Genomic DNA, 18,934 nt, shown 5'->3' on the forward strand with positions numbered 1-18,934 from the left:
TGTTATACTTTTGGTCGTGCCAGTGACAGCTGTCGCCCATTATTGTTTTCAATGTTATTATAACAATGATGAAACAATTACGACATACATGTGCATAATAATATGGGATTGTGATATGTTGATAGCAGACCTCAAGGCTGCGAGGAGTGAAAGGACCAAGTCTGTAGAGGATTTTCAGCAACAAGCTTTGTTTACCAGACATCGAAAAAACCAACACTGGTAATAGCACAGATACCGTGATATTACGACTTACTAATTGTTCAAATAATATGTAAACTCAAAAATTCATCTTTCAAGCAGTAAGATTACATTACGTTTAAGATTACATATTTTAATTTTAAACAACTGGCTGTGATTTCCTTCAGTAAGAGAATTATTTTAACTTGGAACTTGTGCTTTAGCTTGTCTTAAAACTTAGCTGCAAAATACAGTTTTCATTTTTCTTAAGAAAAAAGAAACGAAAAGCTTTAACAAAAGACTTACACATATTCTACTTGTTCAATGCAAATGAAGACCACACGGAAATAAGGGGTTAAGTCAATTTTATAGATCTGTCAGGAAAGCCACTTTATTAAAGTTTAAAACGTTGCAGTTTCATTGGTGATTGAAATATGCTTTTGTAATTTTCACAGTACATTCAACGACTTTTTCTTTAGGTTCCCTTAAAAGTGGAAAAAAATATTATTCAAAATTGGAGCCTGTATGTCTTTTTATCTGAATGTCTATTTTTTTAATTTGTTTGTATAATGCACTAATTAGTTTGTCAAAGTCAGAATATAATGTGATATTCCTGCAACTCCGTTGACAAAGATCAATTCTAGAAATAATTCAAAAGCCAAGATCGCTCATATACCGTTTACTGGATAACCCGTTTCAGCACACTAAAGGTGCCATCATCGGATCTGAATGTAGATTAACATTTATAAACTATTTGGACGTAACGATACATGAGGCAGACTAACTTATATAAAATCATTGTCTCAAAAATTAAGACAATGATTTTATATCAGCTGGTCTGCCTCTTATAATGTTATATCCAAATGGTTTATAAATGCTAATCTACATTCAGATCCAATGATGGCACCTTTAGTGTGCTGAAACCGGTTATCCAGTAAACAGTATTTAAGCGATCTTGGCTTTTGAATCAATTCTACAACAGAGTGATCGCACCACTACCCACTATGCGTTCACTGCAAAAGATCTGTTCATCTTTGAGTCTAGTCATTATTGTACAAGAAGTTCATGACTGATCAGGTTTCAGAAACAATTCTGTTTATCAATATTCTGTTTTTTTATTGAATTTATGTAAATTATAATGATTAATAAGCCCATGTCTCAACTTTTGTATCTTTAAATCACCTGGTGTACAACTACCAACAATTATTCAATAAACGTTTCCCACACATACGGCAATGGCCTTGCCAGTGGATACACCAGTTCCCGTGCGATCACCGAAGTTAAGCGCTGTCGGGCGTGGCCGGCACTTGGATGGGTGACCATCCAGCCGCCATGCGCTGTTGGCATTTTTCGGGGTGCATTCAGCCTCGTGATGCCAATTGAGAAGCTACTCGACCGAATAGTAGCGGCTCCGGTCAAAGAAAACCATCAGAACGACCGGGAGAGCGGTGTGCTGACCACACGCCCCTCCTATCCGCATCCTCAACTGAGGATGACACGGCGGTCGGATGGTCCCGATGGGCCACTTGTGGCCTGACGAAGGAGTGCTTGCTTGCTTTACAACACATTCACTGAAAATATAGTTAATAGGATGTAATGTCAGTTATCAGCATAAATCACAGTTTGTATAGCCCACAGTCTTCATTTCTCACTTTTTGCTTGTTACAAACAAATAACACAAGACGCGTTTGTAAAATCACTGTCGGAAAGGAAAATTTGTATAGTACTCTTGAGTCCCTGTGCCACAGAACACCTTCAGTTCTTGCAGATGACGATACTTTTCCTTGGTGATAGGTAGCAGTCCGGAAGCATTGGACATGCGACCTCTTATTAGCATGCTGTCTCAATTGGTTTGTTATAATAAAGCAGTACCTGCTATTTCACACACTGATATGATCTAGTTTCATTTAATTACTGTGACTAATGTCTTTACCAGCCTACCTTCGAAACAGGGTGAAGGGAACAAAAACTCAAATTCTGCAAGTTCTGGTTTCTCTTCCATTCGTCCAGCAGGAGCAGTAACAATTAATGTAATCCAAGATCCATTGTAAGTGTCATGATGTATGATAAGCCTTGGATGGTGACGTTCTGTCTTCATCTCCTTAATAATTCGGGATGGGAACTGACATTTTGATCAGTATCTTGGTTGCAGGAAATCAGTCCACTTGAAAAGGAGTAGGTTTCGCATGTGCGTCCTTAAATATATCTGTCCACTCCTTTGGGAGCTCAGCTTTTGTCTTACATTCGATGAGGCCCATGTCTTTATCACTTTGCAGGTATGAATGTCCTCTTACGTGGACTGTTACATGAATTGATTCAAATTGCTTTCCATGTTGGACACGATAATGGATGAACCCGAAAAGGGTGTAGTTTTTGTTTTGACCACCACATGAGTCACAGAAGACTTCCAAACTTTTTATCTCAGGATCCAGGTACGAAGTAACATAATGATGAAGGACAGAAACTACTTCATTTCAACCTTTCTTCCCTATGGTTTCAGAATGAACATAAAACACTGCATTACAGTCTGAGAGGCTATGTACATTAAATAGATATAGAGAAAGCTGTAGACAATGTTGGTGCTGTGTTTGGTCATGGAAGATTTCGTTGAAAATCTACACATATGGATTCTGTGTTTGTAAACTTTCTGCTTCTCTGTCGAGATTGTCTTTTACGCTGATAGAATGCATCACCTTTATGGCGGTTCAGTTCATACTCAAGCGTCCCTCTTTTAATGGTATTTTGAACCTCTTATCTTTCCTTTCCATTCATTTCGTGTGTGAGCTTTGAAAGATACATAAAACTTATCACAAGTACTGCATGTATCACTTCGAGGGAAACCGAATGAGATGTTAAATTTTGTATTAAGTATTTTACGATAAGTTTCATATGATACGGAACTAGTAGACTGTGTCTCTTGAAACACGTCAAACATCTTCTTGATGGTGAGTTCTTCAGGCAGATACAGTTTCTGTGTTTTATTTATGCTGTAATGACTGGACTGTCCTTTAATGACTTCATGTGAGGGCAGGTGTTTTGCTCTTTTTCTGTTGAAAGTTTGTGAACTTGGTTTCTGTGTTTCTCTCGTTTATCAACTGGCGCCTTGCCTTTATTTTCTAAGGAATTTTTGATAGTTTCTGCTCTTTTCTTTGAAATACCAAGCAGTGATATAAAGGCCTTTTGACAAACAGACAATTCTGTCACAATATTGTTTCTCATTATTGTGTCCTCATAATGAAATGTAAAAACACTCAAAGTAGCTACTGTCTCGTCTCTGCGAGGCCGTTGGCGTTGTACGCTGTCAACAGAAATCATTCCTGTCAGGTGACAACATTGCTAATTTCAGTCATTCAGCAAGTTGAAATTGGATATTAATGTAGACTTCTCTGTATCAGTTAGCAAATCAGTATAACTCTTCTTGCAATTACAATGCTCTCCTATTTCATGTGACATTGTTCTTAGCATTTTAGATACTTTAGGTTGTCTACTGTAGCTCTGTCTTTTTCTAGACTCACCACTGCAGCTTGATATTCCATCACCAGTTGAAACACTGACCTCAGTTGGATTTAACATGAAATTCAATTCTATCTACCACACCACAAAGCGCTCGCTGAAGTGATTGTCAAGGCTGTCCTGTGTAGCACAAATCAGGGGACGAAATTTAGTTCCACCACAGCACAAAGCAAAGAAGCTAATGTCAAATCTGCCCCGTGTTAGATTAGACAATACATAGGAAAGGTCAACAATGACTTTGCGTTGAACAAAGCCAACAATGAGACTTCCATAAAAGCAGACAAAAAAATCAATACAGCTCAGAAATCCGCACCTGCTGGAATTCACCCTTTCTGTCCGTGTATTGGGCGGACTTGACCATTTTATCCGTGTATACCATATTTTAATCTGGCTATAACGCCGTGACTATATTCATCACATTCATTTAAGTTCACCCAACTGAAAGTACATCTGATGAACTTCATAATGGTACCACTAACTCATTTTCGTGAGATTTGGACATAATCCCTTCTTTCCGTGTAGTCTTCAAATACTTCAGACAAAATTATTTGACATAAGACTAACAAGCCTAGCGGCTCCGAAAGGGGCTCACATACTTTCGATAGTTTAAAATGCCCAAACATGATTTACAAGCTACAGTTTTAAAACCAGAAAATAATTTCTTAAAGGTAGAATACATGCGTCAGTTACAGTACTAAGTATTAATTAAAGTCCAGGGTCTTCTTCTTAGACTCTGAGGTTTGCCAATGACAACGTAATTCTGTCAGAGACAGCAAAGGACTTGGAAGAGCAGTTGAACAGAGTGTACAGGTCTTGAAAGGAGGACGAACATCAACAGAAGCAAAACGAGGATAATGGTAAGGATATAGAATGACCGTGTGGTATTGATGACCATACGGTTCCATCCAGGGAAGTTCGGCTGCCGCGTTATGTTTTATGTCAGGTGACGCCACAATGGGCGACTTGCACGTCCGTGATGATGCAATACTGGTGAGAACAACGCAACACCCAGTCCAAGAGCGGAGAATATCTCCAACCCAATCGAGGACCGAATCGAGGTTCACTGCATAGTAGGCAAACACGTTACCACTCATCTAGGCTAGCCGACGAGGATAATGCAGTGTTGTCTAATTAATTCAGGTGATGCTGAAGGAATTAGATTAGGAAACGAGACACTTAAAGTAGTAGATGAGTTTTGCTATTTGGGTAGCTCAATATTTGATGGTAGATGAAGTAGAGAGGATATAAAACGTAGGCTGGCAATGGCAAGAAAAAGCGCTTCTGAAGAACATTGAGAATAGATCGAGGTGTCAGGAAGCATTTTCTGAAACTTTTTCTATGGAGTGTAGCCATGTGTGGACGTGAAACGTGTATGATAAACGGTTTAGACAAGAACAGAATGGCCGATTTTGAAATGTCGAGCTACAGAAGAACGCTGAAGGAGGGTACTAAATACAACTGGGGAGGAAAGAAATTTGTGGCACAACCTGATTAGAAGAAGGGATCGGTTGGTGGGACATATTCTGAGACATAAAGGGATCACCAATTAAGTACTGGAGGGAAACGACTGGGGAGGGGGGAGGGGGAAATCGTAGTGGGAGACCAAGAGATGAATGCAGTAAGCAGATTCAGAAGGATATAGGTTGTAGTAGTAGCTCTAAGACGAAAAGGCTTGCACAGGACAGAGTAACATGGACACCTGCATCAAACCAGTCTCTGGACTGAAGACTGTAACAAAAACAACAACACATCGAAACTACTGCGTCTGAGATTACTAAGTCTCAAATTTAAAAAAAAAGATACGTGGCTTAAACAACATAGTGGCTACCAAAAACATGACGGCCTTTACTGCTTTAGACTTCAGAGTGTCTCAGTTTCATTCGTAACGATGCTAACAGTGAGAAACTTAAGGCGCATCTATTTACCATGGCCTAAAACTCGGCTGTGTCCTAGGGACATTGACTAATCAATGAGCATGTGTTTGTTTACGTGAGGGTTACACGACGAACACAATCCGCGGAGGACTCAAATGATTTGTTATAATGATAACAAGAAAGGTGTTGCAGTACTAGCGTGATTGAGATGGTGTTGTTTGTCCATTTTACCTGAAATGATATTTCAAGGTGAGTATTTTTGTTTATATTTTGGAAGAGTGAAGTGTTGTTAAATAATTGTGTTAATTTAATCACGCTAACCTTACATAACGATGTGTGTAATTTTGGTACCATCCATTCGATATTAACTTTTACGGTATACTGATAATTTTTACTTATGGACCTTCTGACAGCAACTGAATAAAACACCATTTTAGTGCCATACGTGTTTCGCCTTCATTTTCTGCAAGGCATCGTCAGTGGCCTAGAATATGTACATGTTGTTGTTGTGGTCTTCAGTCCTGAGACTGGTTTGATGCAGCTCTCCATGCTACTCTATCCTGTGCAAGCTTTTTCATCTCCCAGTACCTACTGCAACCTACATCCTTCTGAATCTGCTTAGTGTATTCATCTCTTGGTCTCCCTCCACGCTGCCCTTCAATACTAAATTGGTGATCCCTTGATGCCTCAGAACATGTCCTACCAACCGATCCCTTCTTCTGGTCAAGTTGTGCCACAAACTTCTCTTCTCCCCAATCCTATTCAATACTTCCTCATTAGTTATGTGATCTACCCATCTAATCTTCAGCATTCTTCTGTAGCACCACATTTCGAAAGCTTCTATTCTCTTCTTGTCCAAACTATTTATCGTCCATGTTTCACTTCCATACATGGCTACACTCCATACGAATACTTTCAGAAATGACTTCCTGACACTTAAATCAATACTGGATGTTAACAAATTTCTCTTCTTCAGAAACGCTTTCCTTGCCATTGCCAGCCTACATTTTATATCCTCTCTACTTCGACCATCATCAGTTATTTTGCTCCCCAAATAGCAAAACTCCTTTACTCCTTTAAGTGCCTCATTTCCTAATCTAATTCCCTCAGCATCACCCGACTTAATTAGACTACATTCCATTATCCTTGTTTTGCTTTTGTTGATGTTCATCTTATATCCTCCTTTCAAGACACTGTCCATTCCATTCAACTGCTCTTCCAAGTCCTTTGCTCTCTCTGACAGAATTACAATGTCATCGGCGAACCTCAAAGTTTTTATTTCTTCTCCATGAATTTTAATACCTACTCCGAATTTTTCTTTTGTTTCCTTTACTGCTTGCTCAATATACAGATTGAACAACATCGGGGAGAGGCTACAACCCTGTCTCACTCCTTTCCCAACCACTGCTTCCCTTTCATGTCCCTCGACTCTTATAACTGCCATCTGGTTTCTGTACAAATTGTAAATAGCCTTTCGCTCCCTGTATTTTACCCCTGCCACCTTTAGAATTTGAAAGAGAGTATTCCAGTCAACATTGTCAAAAGCTTTCTCTAAGTCTACAAATGCTAGAAACGTAGGTTTGCCTTTCCTTAATCTTTCTTCTAAGATAAGTCGTAAGGTCAGTATTGCCTCACGTGTTCCAGTGTTTCTCGGAATCCAAACTGATCTTCCCCGAGGTTGGCTTCTACTAGTTTTTCCATTCGTCTGTAAAGAAGTCGTGTTAGTATTTTGCAGCTGTGACTTATTAAGCTGATAGTTCGGTAATTTTCACATCTGTCAACACCTGCTTTCTTTGGGATTGGAATTATTATATTCTTCTTGAAGTCTGAGGGTATTTCGCCTGTTTCATACATCTTGCTCACCAGATGGTAGAGTTTTGTCAGGACTGGCTCTCCCACTGCCGTCAGTAGTTCCAATGGAATATTGTCTACTCCGGGGGCCTTGTTTCGACTCAGTACATATGTACATATGTTAGCTATTTAATTTACATTTTCGTCACTGTGCCTATAGGCTATAAACAGTTCTGGTGATTGGTGTTTCCTATTAAGTAGTAATGTTTTGAAATGTACTTACAGGTTGCGTGGACAATTTCTTACATATTACGCTCATGTTGCATTTTTGGTGTTGTTCTTCTTCTTATGAATGCCAATTTGCGGTTTTTTTCCCACATACCACAGCACTATGAACTGAACGCTTCTTTCAAGGTAATGTTTTGGTTTCTGTTGCCGACTGTCAAATGTTTTTACCAAAGATCGAATCTTATTGCCAAACTTTCGAGTGTAATTATTGAAGTATCTGTGATGTGTTCGTATATGCATTTGTATATATATATAGTGTATGTGTGTGTTTTGCTGTATTATAATTTTTTTGTGCTCTGTGTGTGTGTGTGTGTGTGTGTGTGTGTGTGTGTGTGTGGTTTTCTTTTGTGGCTGAGTTTGTGTGTGTCCGGATGGTTTGGGGAAGAGTTTTTTTGTTTTATGTTATCAATGCCTTTATTACGTGTAGTAGGGAGCCTGTGCTGATGTGTGTGTTCATTTATCACATGTTTGTTTTCTGCTATGGCTTTCTGGATGTGGAAGTTTTCTTGCGTTTGTATAAGATGTTTGTCGTGGTTGCTTATTCTCATTATTTTCATTTCTTTTTCCATGTTTGTAGGATGATGGTTATTGTTTTTTAAGTGCTCTGGTATGTGCTGTGGTATGTGGGAAAAATACCTCAAATTGGCATTCATAAAAAGAAGAACAACACCAAAAATGCAACATGAGCGTAATATGTAAGAAATTGTCCACGCAACCTGTAAGTGCAGTTCAAACATTACTACTTAATAGGAAATACCAATCACCAGAACTGTTTATAGCCTATAGGCACAATGACAAAAACGTAAATTAAATAGCTAACATATGTACATGTTCTAGGCCACTGATGATGGCTTGCAGAAAATGAAGGCGTTTCGCGTATGGCACTAAAATTGTGTTTTATTCAGTTGCTGTCAGACGGTCCATAAGTAAAAATTATCACTATACCGTAAAATTACACGCAACTGAGGAAGACAGGACCAAAAACTTTGAAGATTCGATATTAAATTTAGCAGGTTCCACTAACACCATATAAATATTCTGTTTCTACTGGCCCTTTAAACCCATTAAAAATAACGGCTATGCCACAAAAGACGAACTTGTTGCAAAAAAAAAAAATACTTTAATAGCGGAAATGCGACTTCGGAAACAAACATTGTGTTTGAGATAAGCCGAGGAACTAGCTGAAGAAGCATCACGTTTCTGGGGAAAAAGAAAAGGAAATCGGCATTGTGATTTTTAAGATATCTATAAAAAATGCCACATTTTAAAAGGCTAAGGGGCGTGAAGTGTAACTTCAGTCATATGAGAGTGATTTTTTTTTCTTGAGTTTGCAACCCATGTCTCAATTATGTGTTGAATGTTTTCCAATGTGTTTCTTCCTCTACAGTTTCTACCCTCTACAGCTCCCTCTAGTCCCACGGAAATTATGAACAGATGTCCTACCATCCCGTCCCTTCTTCTTGTCAGTGTCTTCCATGTATTCCTTTCCTCGCCGATTTTGCGGAGAACCTCCACATTCCTCACCTTATCAATCCACCCGATTTTCAACATTATTTTGCAGCACCGCCTCTAAAATGCTTCGTTTTTCTTCTGTTCCGATTTTCCCATACAACCCCTGTGCTCCAAACGTACATCCTCTGAAATTTATTTCTCAAATTAAGGAGTATGATATCAGCAAACTTCTCTTGCCCTCTCGGTTAGCCGTGCGGTCTAACGCACAGCTTTCCGATTGGGAAGGAGCGCCTAGCCCCCTGCACGAATCCGCCCGGCGGACTTGTGTCGAGATCCAGTGAGCAGGCCAGCATAAGTGCTGCTCTTCAGCTAAGAGACAGAAAGAGACAAGAAGACATTTAAAAACAATATAAAGGAGATAACATGGCGGAATATAGAAACAAAAAAGGCCGAGCAGACGCAAAGAAGACATACAAAGTGGTGACTAAATCGGAGATAAAAATCGAAAAAAGTATGTTACACCAAAAAACACACACTACATTAAAAGGCACCAGGCAAAGTATGGCCGGAGCATAAAGGTCCGTACAATGAGTAAAAGAGCCACATGATGGACGGCGTAGCAAGGATCTGTCATGGATGATAAACAGGTCGAGCACACAATTAAAACCCACATCACTAGATGACACTGTATAACAGCACCAAAACACAAAACTAACGTAGCACACTGATAACGAATAAAAACCTGGGAGGATCTGCAGGAGGGGGGGGGGGGGGGACAAGGGAAATGGGAAGAAGGGGAAAGGAGGCGAGGAGGAGGGGAGAGAAAGGGCGATGAGGTGGGGAGCGCACAGAAGCAGGGCTCGGAAGGGAAGAGATGGGAGTGGAATACAGCCAAGGGGGTGCAGGGACTCAGGAAGAAAGGAGGAAAATACACGCTGGGAGAAGGAGGGGAGAGGAAAAAGGGGGGCCCTGGGGAAGGGGGAGAACAATGCCAGGTTACAGTTGGAAGGAAGGGTATATGTCATGGCGAAGTTCATCATCTGGGAGGGTGAGGTGCTGAAAATTGCCCTGATGAAGTAAATAGAGGGTGTGGAGGTGGAGAGAGGGAAGGATACAGCGATACAGGTGTGGCAACAGGCTGGGGGAAAGGAGGAAGGAGGAAACCAGGGGGTGGGGGGGATCAAGCCTGCATACAGTGAATAGGATGCTGAGATGTTGGAGGAAAAGGAGGAGGTGTGGGAAGGGGATAAGGTCACACAGGAACCATGTCGGGGAAGCAAGGCAGATATGGAAGGCAAGGCGGAGTGCATGGTGTTTGAGGATTTGGGGGGCCTTGTAAAAGTGGGTGGGTGCAGAGATCCAGGCAAAGCTGGCATAACAGAGGATAGGACAGATGAAGGATTTGTAGGTGTGGAGAATGGTGGAAGGATTTAATCCCCATGTCCAGCCAGACAGGAGTTTCAGGAGGCAGAGGTGGGAATGGGCTTTCTGCTGGATGATCAGGAGGTGATGGGTCCATGTGAGGTGAGAGTCGAGGGTGAGGCCAAGGTATCTCAGGGGGGGGATGAGCTGGATGGGACAACCATAAAGGGTGAGGTAGAAATCATGGAAGGAGTGGGTGGTGTGGCCTATGATGATTGTCTGGGTTTTGGAGGGGTTGAGACGAAGGAACCACTGGTTATACCAAGTGGTGAACTTGTCAAGGTGGGTTTGGAGGGTGTGTAGGGACCATTGAAGGGTAGGATAGAGAGCCAGGAAGACAGTGTCGTCAGCATACTGGAGAAGATGGACAGGTGGGGGTGACTTGGGCATATCAGCCATATGCAAGAGATAAAGGAGAGGGCATAGGACAGAGCCCTGGGGGCCGCCACCAGTGGGATAAAAGATAAGGGAGCTGGTGTTGTGGAGGGTGACATAGGAAGGATGGCACAAGAGGAAGGAAGCGACCAGACAGACAAAATTGATAGGCAGGGCTTAGGTTTGGAGTTTAAAGAGGTGACTGGGATGCCATACACGATCATAGGCAGTTTGGAGGTAGAGGGAAACAAAAATGGCAAAGTGACAGGAGTTAAGCTGGAGGGAGAGAAGATGAACGAGGTTAAGGAGTTAGTCTTCAGCGGAGAAGGAGGGTCAGAAGCCACACTGGGTAAGGGGAAGGAGATGGTGTTGATTAAGGTGCTGATGGATATGACAGGAGATGATGGATTCCAAGACCTTACTGAAGACAGAGGTGAGGCAGATGGGATGATAGGAAGAGGTGGCGGAAGGAGGTTTGTTGGGTTTGAGGAATGAGAGGACAAGGGAAGTCTTCCACAGGTCAGGGTAGAAGCCAGTAGAGAGGATGACGTTGTTGAGGTGGGCAAGGACAGTCAGGAAGGAGAAGGAGCTTTCTCTAAGGTGGCAGTAGGTAACACAGTCGTGACCAGGGGCCATGTTGCGTTTGGACTGGAGGATAAGTTTAATGTCTTGTGCTGTGATTAGAGTGTTTATGGAGGGGGGGGGGCAACTGTCCCAAGTACTGCAGACTAGGAGCAAGTGGAGAAGCGACCGAGGTACCGTCACTTTCCATGATGGTGGGGAAAAGAGAATGATCAAAGTGGGCATCATCTGGGATGGAGAGGACCTCTGAAAGATGGCGCTACTGAGGTTGTCAGGAAGGGGGCGGTAGTTATAGAGAAAGGGGTAGTGGGGAGCGGAATGGGAACCAGTAAGATCATGGAAGGCAGAGCAGTACTTGGAGGAGTTGATAGAGAGGATGGCGTTGAATCTTGTGCAGGTCTGGCGCCAGTCCTGTGGTGACAATGAATATTGGCAACAACCAGTGCCAAGTCATTGGTAGTGACAACAAAATTTTATGAATCCAGTCAGCCAAATCAGTACCCACAATGGTGGGACCCGAGTAGATCACCTCCGACTGTAGACTCACAAAATGTGAAAAAAATGGAGGTATCCTCGGACCTGAAACAGGACTTAACAAAATCAACAAGCTAATCTCGGTTACTGTAGGCCTTCGCCAGGAAACCTAGACCAAGACTGAAGGCAATAGAGCTATGCAAGAGAACATCAATATGATTCGCAGTCAGGATGGTACGAAAATCGAAGATGAACTGTATCAAGGATCTACCGTCACTAATCGGGAAGAAAAAGAAAGTATTCAGGCAGGTGTCAATGGAACCATCAATGGTGCAGCAACCATTATCCTCCTCAACACAGGTTTGAGTGTGTCGGTGATGAATGCATAATTTTTCAGCAAGGTAACGCAAATAAAAAGACTGCCGATTGTGCCTGTTACGAATTGCAAAGTTGTAGCAGCGCTGGAAAAGACGACACAAATACAAATTATAAAGTACCAGACACAGGCTGAGGTTTCCTTTGGAAATGACAGCGTTATATGCACGTTCCTATTAATGGAAAACTTATCAAAACCGGTGTTACTGGGCCCTGAGTTTTTACGGGGCAGAGGGGCTGTAATAGATCTCGCCCGGGGAACACGTGTACTTAAGTACTGGCAGCAACTATAACGTTGAAGCTGAATCGATAGTTCGGTGCGAGCCTTCCGCTGACAAGAGGGTTAGGCTATACTTTGGCAAGCAAAAATTATTGGTGTTAGAGTACGATCACGCACAAAAGTGTCGTACTAACAATGATGCACCCAATAACATGAGTGACAAAGGGGCAACAATAGAGGAAAACGTGAAAGAGGCATCTTGCATTGATGGTTGACAGGATGGACAATTAATAAAATTGCTATCCAGGTACCATGAAGCATTTATGGATCGACTAAGTGTCATAAAAGGCTATGTTTATGATATGAAAGTCTATCCCCGTAAGATCTATTGTAGAGCTTCATACTCGGTCTCCTGATCAAAGAAAAATGAATAATAAAGTAATTCCGAGAATATAAGTCGCCAATCAGAACTCCACAAGGCGAAATTTAATAAAGGAAACTAACAAACAGGATTACTGTGTCGATGACTTGGTACTACTAAGAACGCATTACACGGCGTCGCTAATCAAGAGGAAGAATAGAAAATGACAATTATTGTACGAAGGACCATATAAAATAATCTCAATCCCACATGACGGATGTCATGTACTAGAAGACGTCAGTACAAGGAACCTGAGGGGACTGTATTGTCATAGAGAAATATTTGCAGTAGGAAACCACTGTTGTGTCTCTGCGAATATAATGCTACATCCAGTGTAAATGCACAATTGCATAAATGTAAATATGTAAACAGTAGTTACAGTGAAAATGTTATCATAAGTGATTTCGTGAATTTATATGTACTAGTCTGTAAGCCTACATGTCAGTAGGTATACTGTAGTATTAATGAATTTGTAAGGAGTAAATGAGTCCTGTGTCTATGAACCTCACCTATGAACCTCACACGTGACGGATGTTAGTTGCGAGTTGGTTCGTGTGTTTGTCTGCATTTGCTCTGTTTGGAGCACTTTCTTTTTTGTGTACCGTTTTGAGAACGTTTTCCTTATTCGGTTGTATTTGCTATTAGCTATCGTGAGCCTTTGTACTGTTAGATGAACCGAATATGTACATCTGTCCCATAATCTGGTAATAATTCTAACAAGAATATGAATGAATGAGTATAAATGAACTTAAATAAAAATGTATGCTATCAAATATGTAAATGTACTTGTATCTACACATTTCAGTGATGATCCTATGATCAGAACAATGTAGAGGATTCCAAGAGCCATCATGTAATTTTTTTGGTGGTATATGAACTTTGTCATCATGTTCTTACAATATAGAACAATGTGAACATGAACAAAGATCATTACTTTATGAAATGTCAATTGTATAGGAGATTGTCTGTTGTGTGGTTGATGAGACACTAGCAGTAATCAGGACAGTGAGGCGTGTCTTACAAGAACTGTGAAAGTCTAGTAGATGCGTGAAAAACTGTGTTTTCGTTTAAGGGAGAGATGAACAATGATTACAGCTGTGGTCAGTGAACATATGAACGCCCACAGGTTGTTAAAGTTAGCAGCAACGACGCGGACGTTGAATAACTGTTAACAGCATAAAAATTGATATAAAATTCCAGACCTCTAATAAGCTGTTGCGAGTCATCTTTATCCTGTCAAATGTAATGAGACAGACTGTACTGCCAGCCGCGTGGCAACACTATAATGCAACGCTGGTTCCGCAGCGCCTCACGCAATAAACAGAGCACACGATGGACACCAGACTGAAAAACAGTACAGTTTCGCACACGTGCATAGCTAATTAAAGGAGGTGAAAATGAACAATAAGCAAAGTGGATATGGTGGTTTGATAAAAAAAAAATTACAATACATCAACTGGTTTTTTTCTTAGCCCGAGGGCAATGTAATATCCACACCTATGTTTTATTCAAAATAATCTTCACGACAGCATTGCATGTGGAATGGGACTGAACATTGACCTATTCTCGTAATACTAATAAAAAACACTTCACCGTAAATAAAATAATAAGTAATTATTGTCAATGACATAATTTAATATTTTGTAAAAAATTATATCTCATACAATACCAAGTAAAAAGATAATGAAAATCTTTTGTTTCTACAGCTTTGTTCAAACTGTTGTACTCATAGAATGTGACTGATGTCTCATAACACAGAGGTCTATAAAAATCTGTATTATGTTGCTAACCGATATTTGAAAACAGAGTTTATGTGTGATTGAAGTGAATCTTCTCTGTTTGGAGTTTGATTCATTGTAATTCTCGTCCTACATAAAAGTTTTTTGCTTAGCTACTAAAGAGCGCTGCCATTAGTGGCACTGATCTGCAGCGCAGTTTATCGGTAAATGGCGAATATCAATATGTCTTGTAACACTGAGAAATATTTTCAAATATTAATGCATATAGTAAATGTGAGAAATCATATATATATATATATATATATATATATATATATATATATATATATATATATATTATTATTACGAGTAAAACACAGCCTGAAGCAGAATCGATGAATCGATAAGTGATTCTCTAATGTTGCCTGTCATCTTAGGGAAATAATGCAGTGGAAGTTTTAAATTGATTTTCAATACAGACATAATGTTGTTGGTTGTAATTGCGGTAATAATTGTGCATTGTTGGGCGAGGAACCACTCTGCGGTAATAAATTCCAGTTAGACTATGAACATATTGAACTTCTATGAATGCAAACAGCATCTTACATATAAGTTCTTATCTGCTGATGTATGTAGCCTGGTAATTTCGTAACAATTGTTATGAAATATTTTGACAGGAAAATATGCTAGTGTTGTGTATTTTTTGTGACAAAACTGTTCATTTTACTCAAAGAAAAGTTTCGTCACCTCGAATAACAGTAGCATTAAATTTGATAAACGACCTGCCACTAGCAAAGAGTGTTTTAAACAAAACACTGAAATTACTGAAAATCATTAATTTGTTTAGTTCAGATTACTTATCAGGCATTTTGCTTGTTTGCTGATTATAAATGATTACTTTTGTGAATGAACATAGTGACATTTACACTGTCTGACAAACAACATTCCTACATGTTCCCAGGTGGAGATTTCTTTAACAAAATAACGTTCATTAGTTGGAAAATGCAGTGATTAAATAAAATTTCATGTTAGATTAATAATAAGTAACTAATTTTACTGTAATCTTGCTGAACTTGTACAACACAACACATGCACAATTACACCATAAGTCACACTGTCAAGAAACAATGTATGTTGATTTCATTTCCAAAGTTAAATGTTCAGGAAATTTGTGAGCTACAGAGAACCACTTCCAGAAAGCATATGCCACGTATTGTCGCTTCTGCTCTGTGATGTAGAGATGCACTGGTGCTTTAAAATAGTTTAGTAAAACAGGTTTAAAAGAAAATGTTGGTTTAAAACTGTTTAAACTGTAGAATTTGATGTTTGTGAAAAGAATAACAGTGTGAGAAGACATTATATATGTAGTTCATATTCTGTACTTCAACCTCAAAATTTACAGTTACTACATAAAGTAATCGTTTTAAATCTAAAGGCACTACTTAAAGGTTTTGCTTCCATGATTGCAGACAGTAGCTATTCATTTGGACTAGAAGTAAACCAAAATTAATAGCACTCCCTTTGGTCCTGAACAGAGAGATCACTTGACGTGCCAAATAAATTCACATAGAAGCATTCAGTAGTTGACAGCACTTCCTCAGAATTTGAACAGATAGATCACTAAAACAACAAACAAGTTCAGAAAATTATAGACACAGCTTCCAATATCCAGATGACCATGAAACTGAGTCCTCATCAGAGCAAAGAAAATTACTTTCTTACAATTATTTATACATGCTCGATCCGAATTATACTTGGGGTTCCACTCCATTTAGACAGGTTTTTCTGTTCGTATTTGAGCCAAACCGTTTTGGACTTTTGTGTCATTCCAGCCATGAATGGACCAGTTGCATTCTGCCCTAGCTGGGGTTAGTGGTAAGTTTTAAAATCCTGGATACTAAACTGTACAAACCTTACTGCATGCACAACCCCAACCACGAGCTCAATGGAGACATGTGATTAGCAACAGCCCTGACACAATCTTTCAGAAACAAAACAACATTAGCTCGAAATTCCTCCAGATTTGCCTGAATCAAGTTGAAGCAAATTATTTAGTGTTGCTACATAGCTCATTCCTTTTCTTTCCTCATTATATTAACAGCCCATCTCCTATACTGTGGGTCCAGAAGGTTTGTTGCATGTGGATCATTTTGGGTGTTAATTTTTTCCTACAGTTTTTCCTATCTGACTAGCCTTCAGCGGAAAATATTTTACTTTCCTTCAGCAGTACCTCTACGTCAGCTGAAATCACAGTAATAATCTCACATACCTCCAACAAAATGGTACTGTCTGCTTCTGCTGACATTATATTGTCACACATAGGGTTCAATAACTTCAAAGCATCTTCCATTTTCTGCAGTGTCTCATACTCTAGTATGGCTGTCTTCAGAGTCTTGTCGAACAGCATAGCGGAAGAGTATAGCTTCCCTGTTTCTTAACCAGCTATCATAATCTGTTTCTACGACAGTCCATCAGGAGATGGAAGTTTGAGTGTGACAGATGAAAAATGGCTCTAAGCATTATGGGACTCAACATCTGAGGTCATAAGTTCCCTAGACTTAGAACTACTTAAAACACAATCATGCCTGAGGCAGGATTCGAACCTGCGACCGTAGCAGCAGCGCGATTCCGGACTAAAGCGCGTAGAACCGATCGGTCACCAGAGGCCGACCGGCCTTTAAAGCGGCTGACAGAAGACACACTGCAGTTTTGTTTCCTCTTAGCCACCAATCTTGCATTGTAAACACGGATATACTTCAAATACATAATTACCTTCTTAATTAAACAGTTAAGTTTATGAAGCACTTCTAGAACTACAATATCTTCAACCTACAGATTTATGCTATGCAGCCTATGCTGACAGTATGCAGATATTGTCAGTTTAAAATGTTGCCTGCAGCCAGCGTTCTTTGAGAATTGTCTGTTAACAACAGCAATGAAATTTGCATTGCCTATCTGTTTGACAGTATCCAGACGATATGGGAAGTTCCACTTTCTCTTCGGAATTAAACGATGATGAGGTCCCATACTCCGAGGAGCGTAGGGGATGATGCAGGAGACCCGCACTGACGTACTAGGCAAGGTCCTGGCGGAGGTGGTTTGCCATTGCCTTCCTCCGACCATAATGGGGATGAATGATGATGATGAAGACGACACAACAACACCCAGTCATCTCGAGGCAGGAAAAATCCCTGACCCCGCTGGGAATCGAACCCAGGACCCCATGCGAGGGAAGCGAGAATGCTACCGGAAGACCACGAGCTGTGGACTCTTCAAAATTAATTCTCATGTAAAGTACTAGATCTGAAATAGTTATTATGAGACTAACCACCTTGTGGCCTGCAATATCTGTCCAGCTAGCCACAACTAATATGAGTGAATATGACTTCTGCATCTTCCACGTAACAGCTGGCTGCACGCATTGGTGTTCGGTGGTGGAAAGAATCTTGGCAGCATTTGGATTCTAGCAGTGGAAGGAATACACCTGCTGTATACACTTCTCTAACAATATCTTTGTCAACTCCTGAATCTGGACAGTTATAGATGAAATGCCAGACGATAACATATCACACTGACAAATATTGTGAATGCTTACTCATGAGTGTCACTTTGAAGCAATTGATTCCACTGTGTTGTCTGCAGTTATCACTGTTTTGACTACTAAGTAGGGTAACATATTTGACTCTACTCAGATATATGCTTTTCAATGTTTAATTTTAATCTAACACCTCACATCTGATAGAAAGTAAATACTGAACAAACCTAGCTAATTTTTTCAATCTTTTCTTGCTGGCTTCCCATTTAACTCTCTCCAATGTGGAGCAAGTATTAAATTCTGATTTGCTGTCTTCTCACAAGAACAGTGATTGGCATCCTTGGGTAGTTAAAACTGAATATAATGACAGGTAAAGATAAAACGGGTTTGATTATGTCTTAGTCATGACTATTAAATTATTTTAACATTTCAGTTTGCCTTAGTAAAATGAAGTTTTCACAGACAGTGTTTACTTCTGTTACAGCCTATGGGCTGAGAGGTTACGGGTGAAAGCCATCAACATAAAGTGAAGTTTCATCCTAGGTTGCAGCAGACATTCTCACAGGTTAATCACTCTGTTGATTGCTTAGAAAGTTTATGTAACGCTAAAAGTGGGCAACAGTATCCGACCTGGTCAGTCATTGCACTACTGTTATTTTGTAAGGTTTCAGTGTGCGTTTGTGCACAGCTGCACAAACAGATGCTACTGTCACTCTT

At 40.2% G+C, this 18,934-nt stretch overlaps 1 protein-coding gene across 1 annotated transcript in view; it reads right to left on the reverse strand.

Annotated features, from left to right (window-relative positions):
• The window catches only part of LOC124613358 (peptidoglycan-recognition protein LE-like), a 123,682-nt gene extending 106,593 nt beyond the window's left edge, over positions 1–17,089 (reverse strand). The window contains exon 1 of the mRNA XM_047142055.1: positions 16,952–17,089. Within this exon, the coding sequence (XP_046998011.1) occupies positions 16,952–17,089 (138 nt within the window). The remainder of the gene's footprint in view (positions 1–16,951) is intronic.
• Between the last annotated feature and the right edge of the window lie 1,845 nt (positions 17,090–18,934).

This window comes from Schistocerca americana, chromosome 4, assembly GCF_021461395.2.
Source record: "Schistocerca americana isolate TAMUIC-IGC-003095 chromosome 4, iqSchAmer2.1, whole genome shotgun sequence".
Classification (NCBI taxonomy): domain Eukaryota; kingdom Metazoa; phylum Arthropoda; class Insecta; order Orthoptera; family Acrididae; genus Schistocerca; species Schistocerca americana.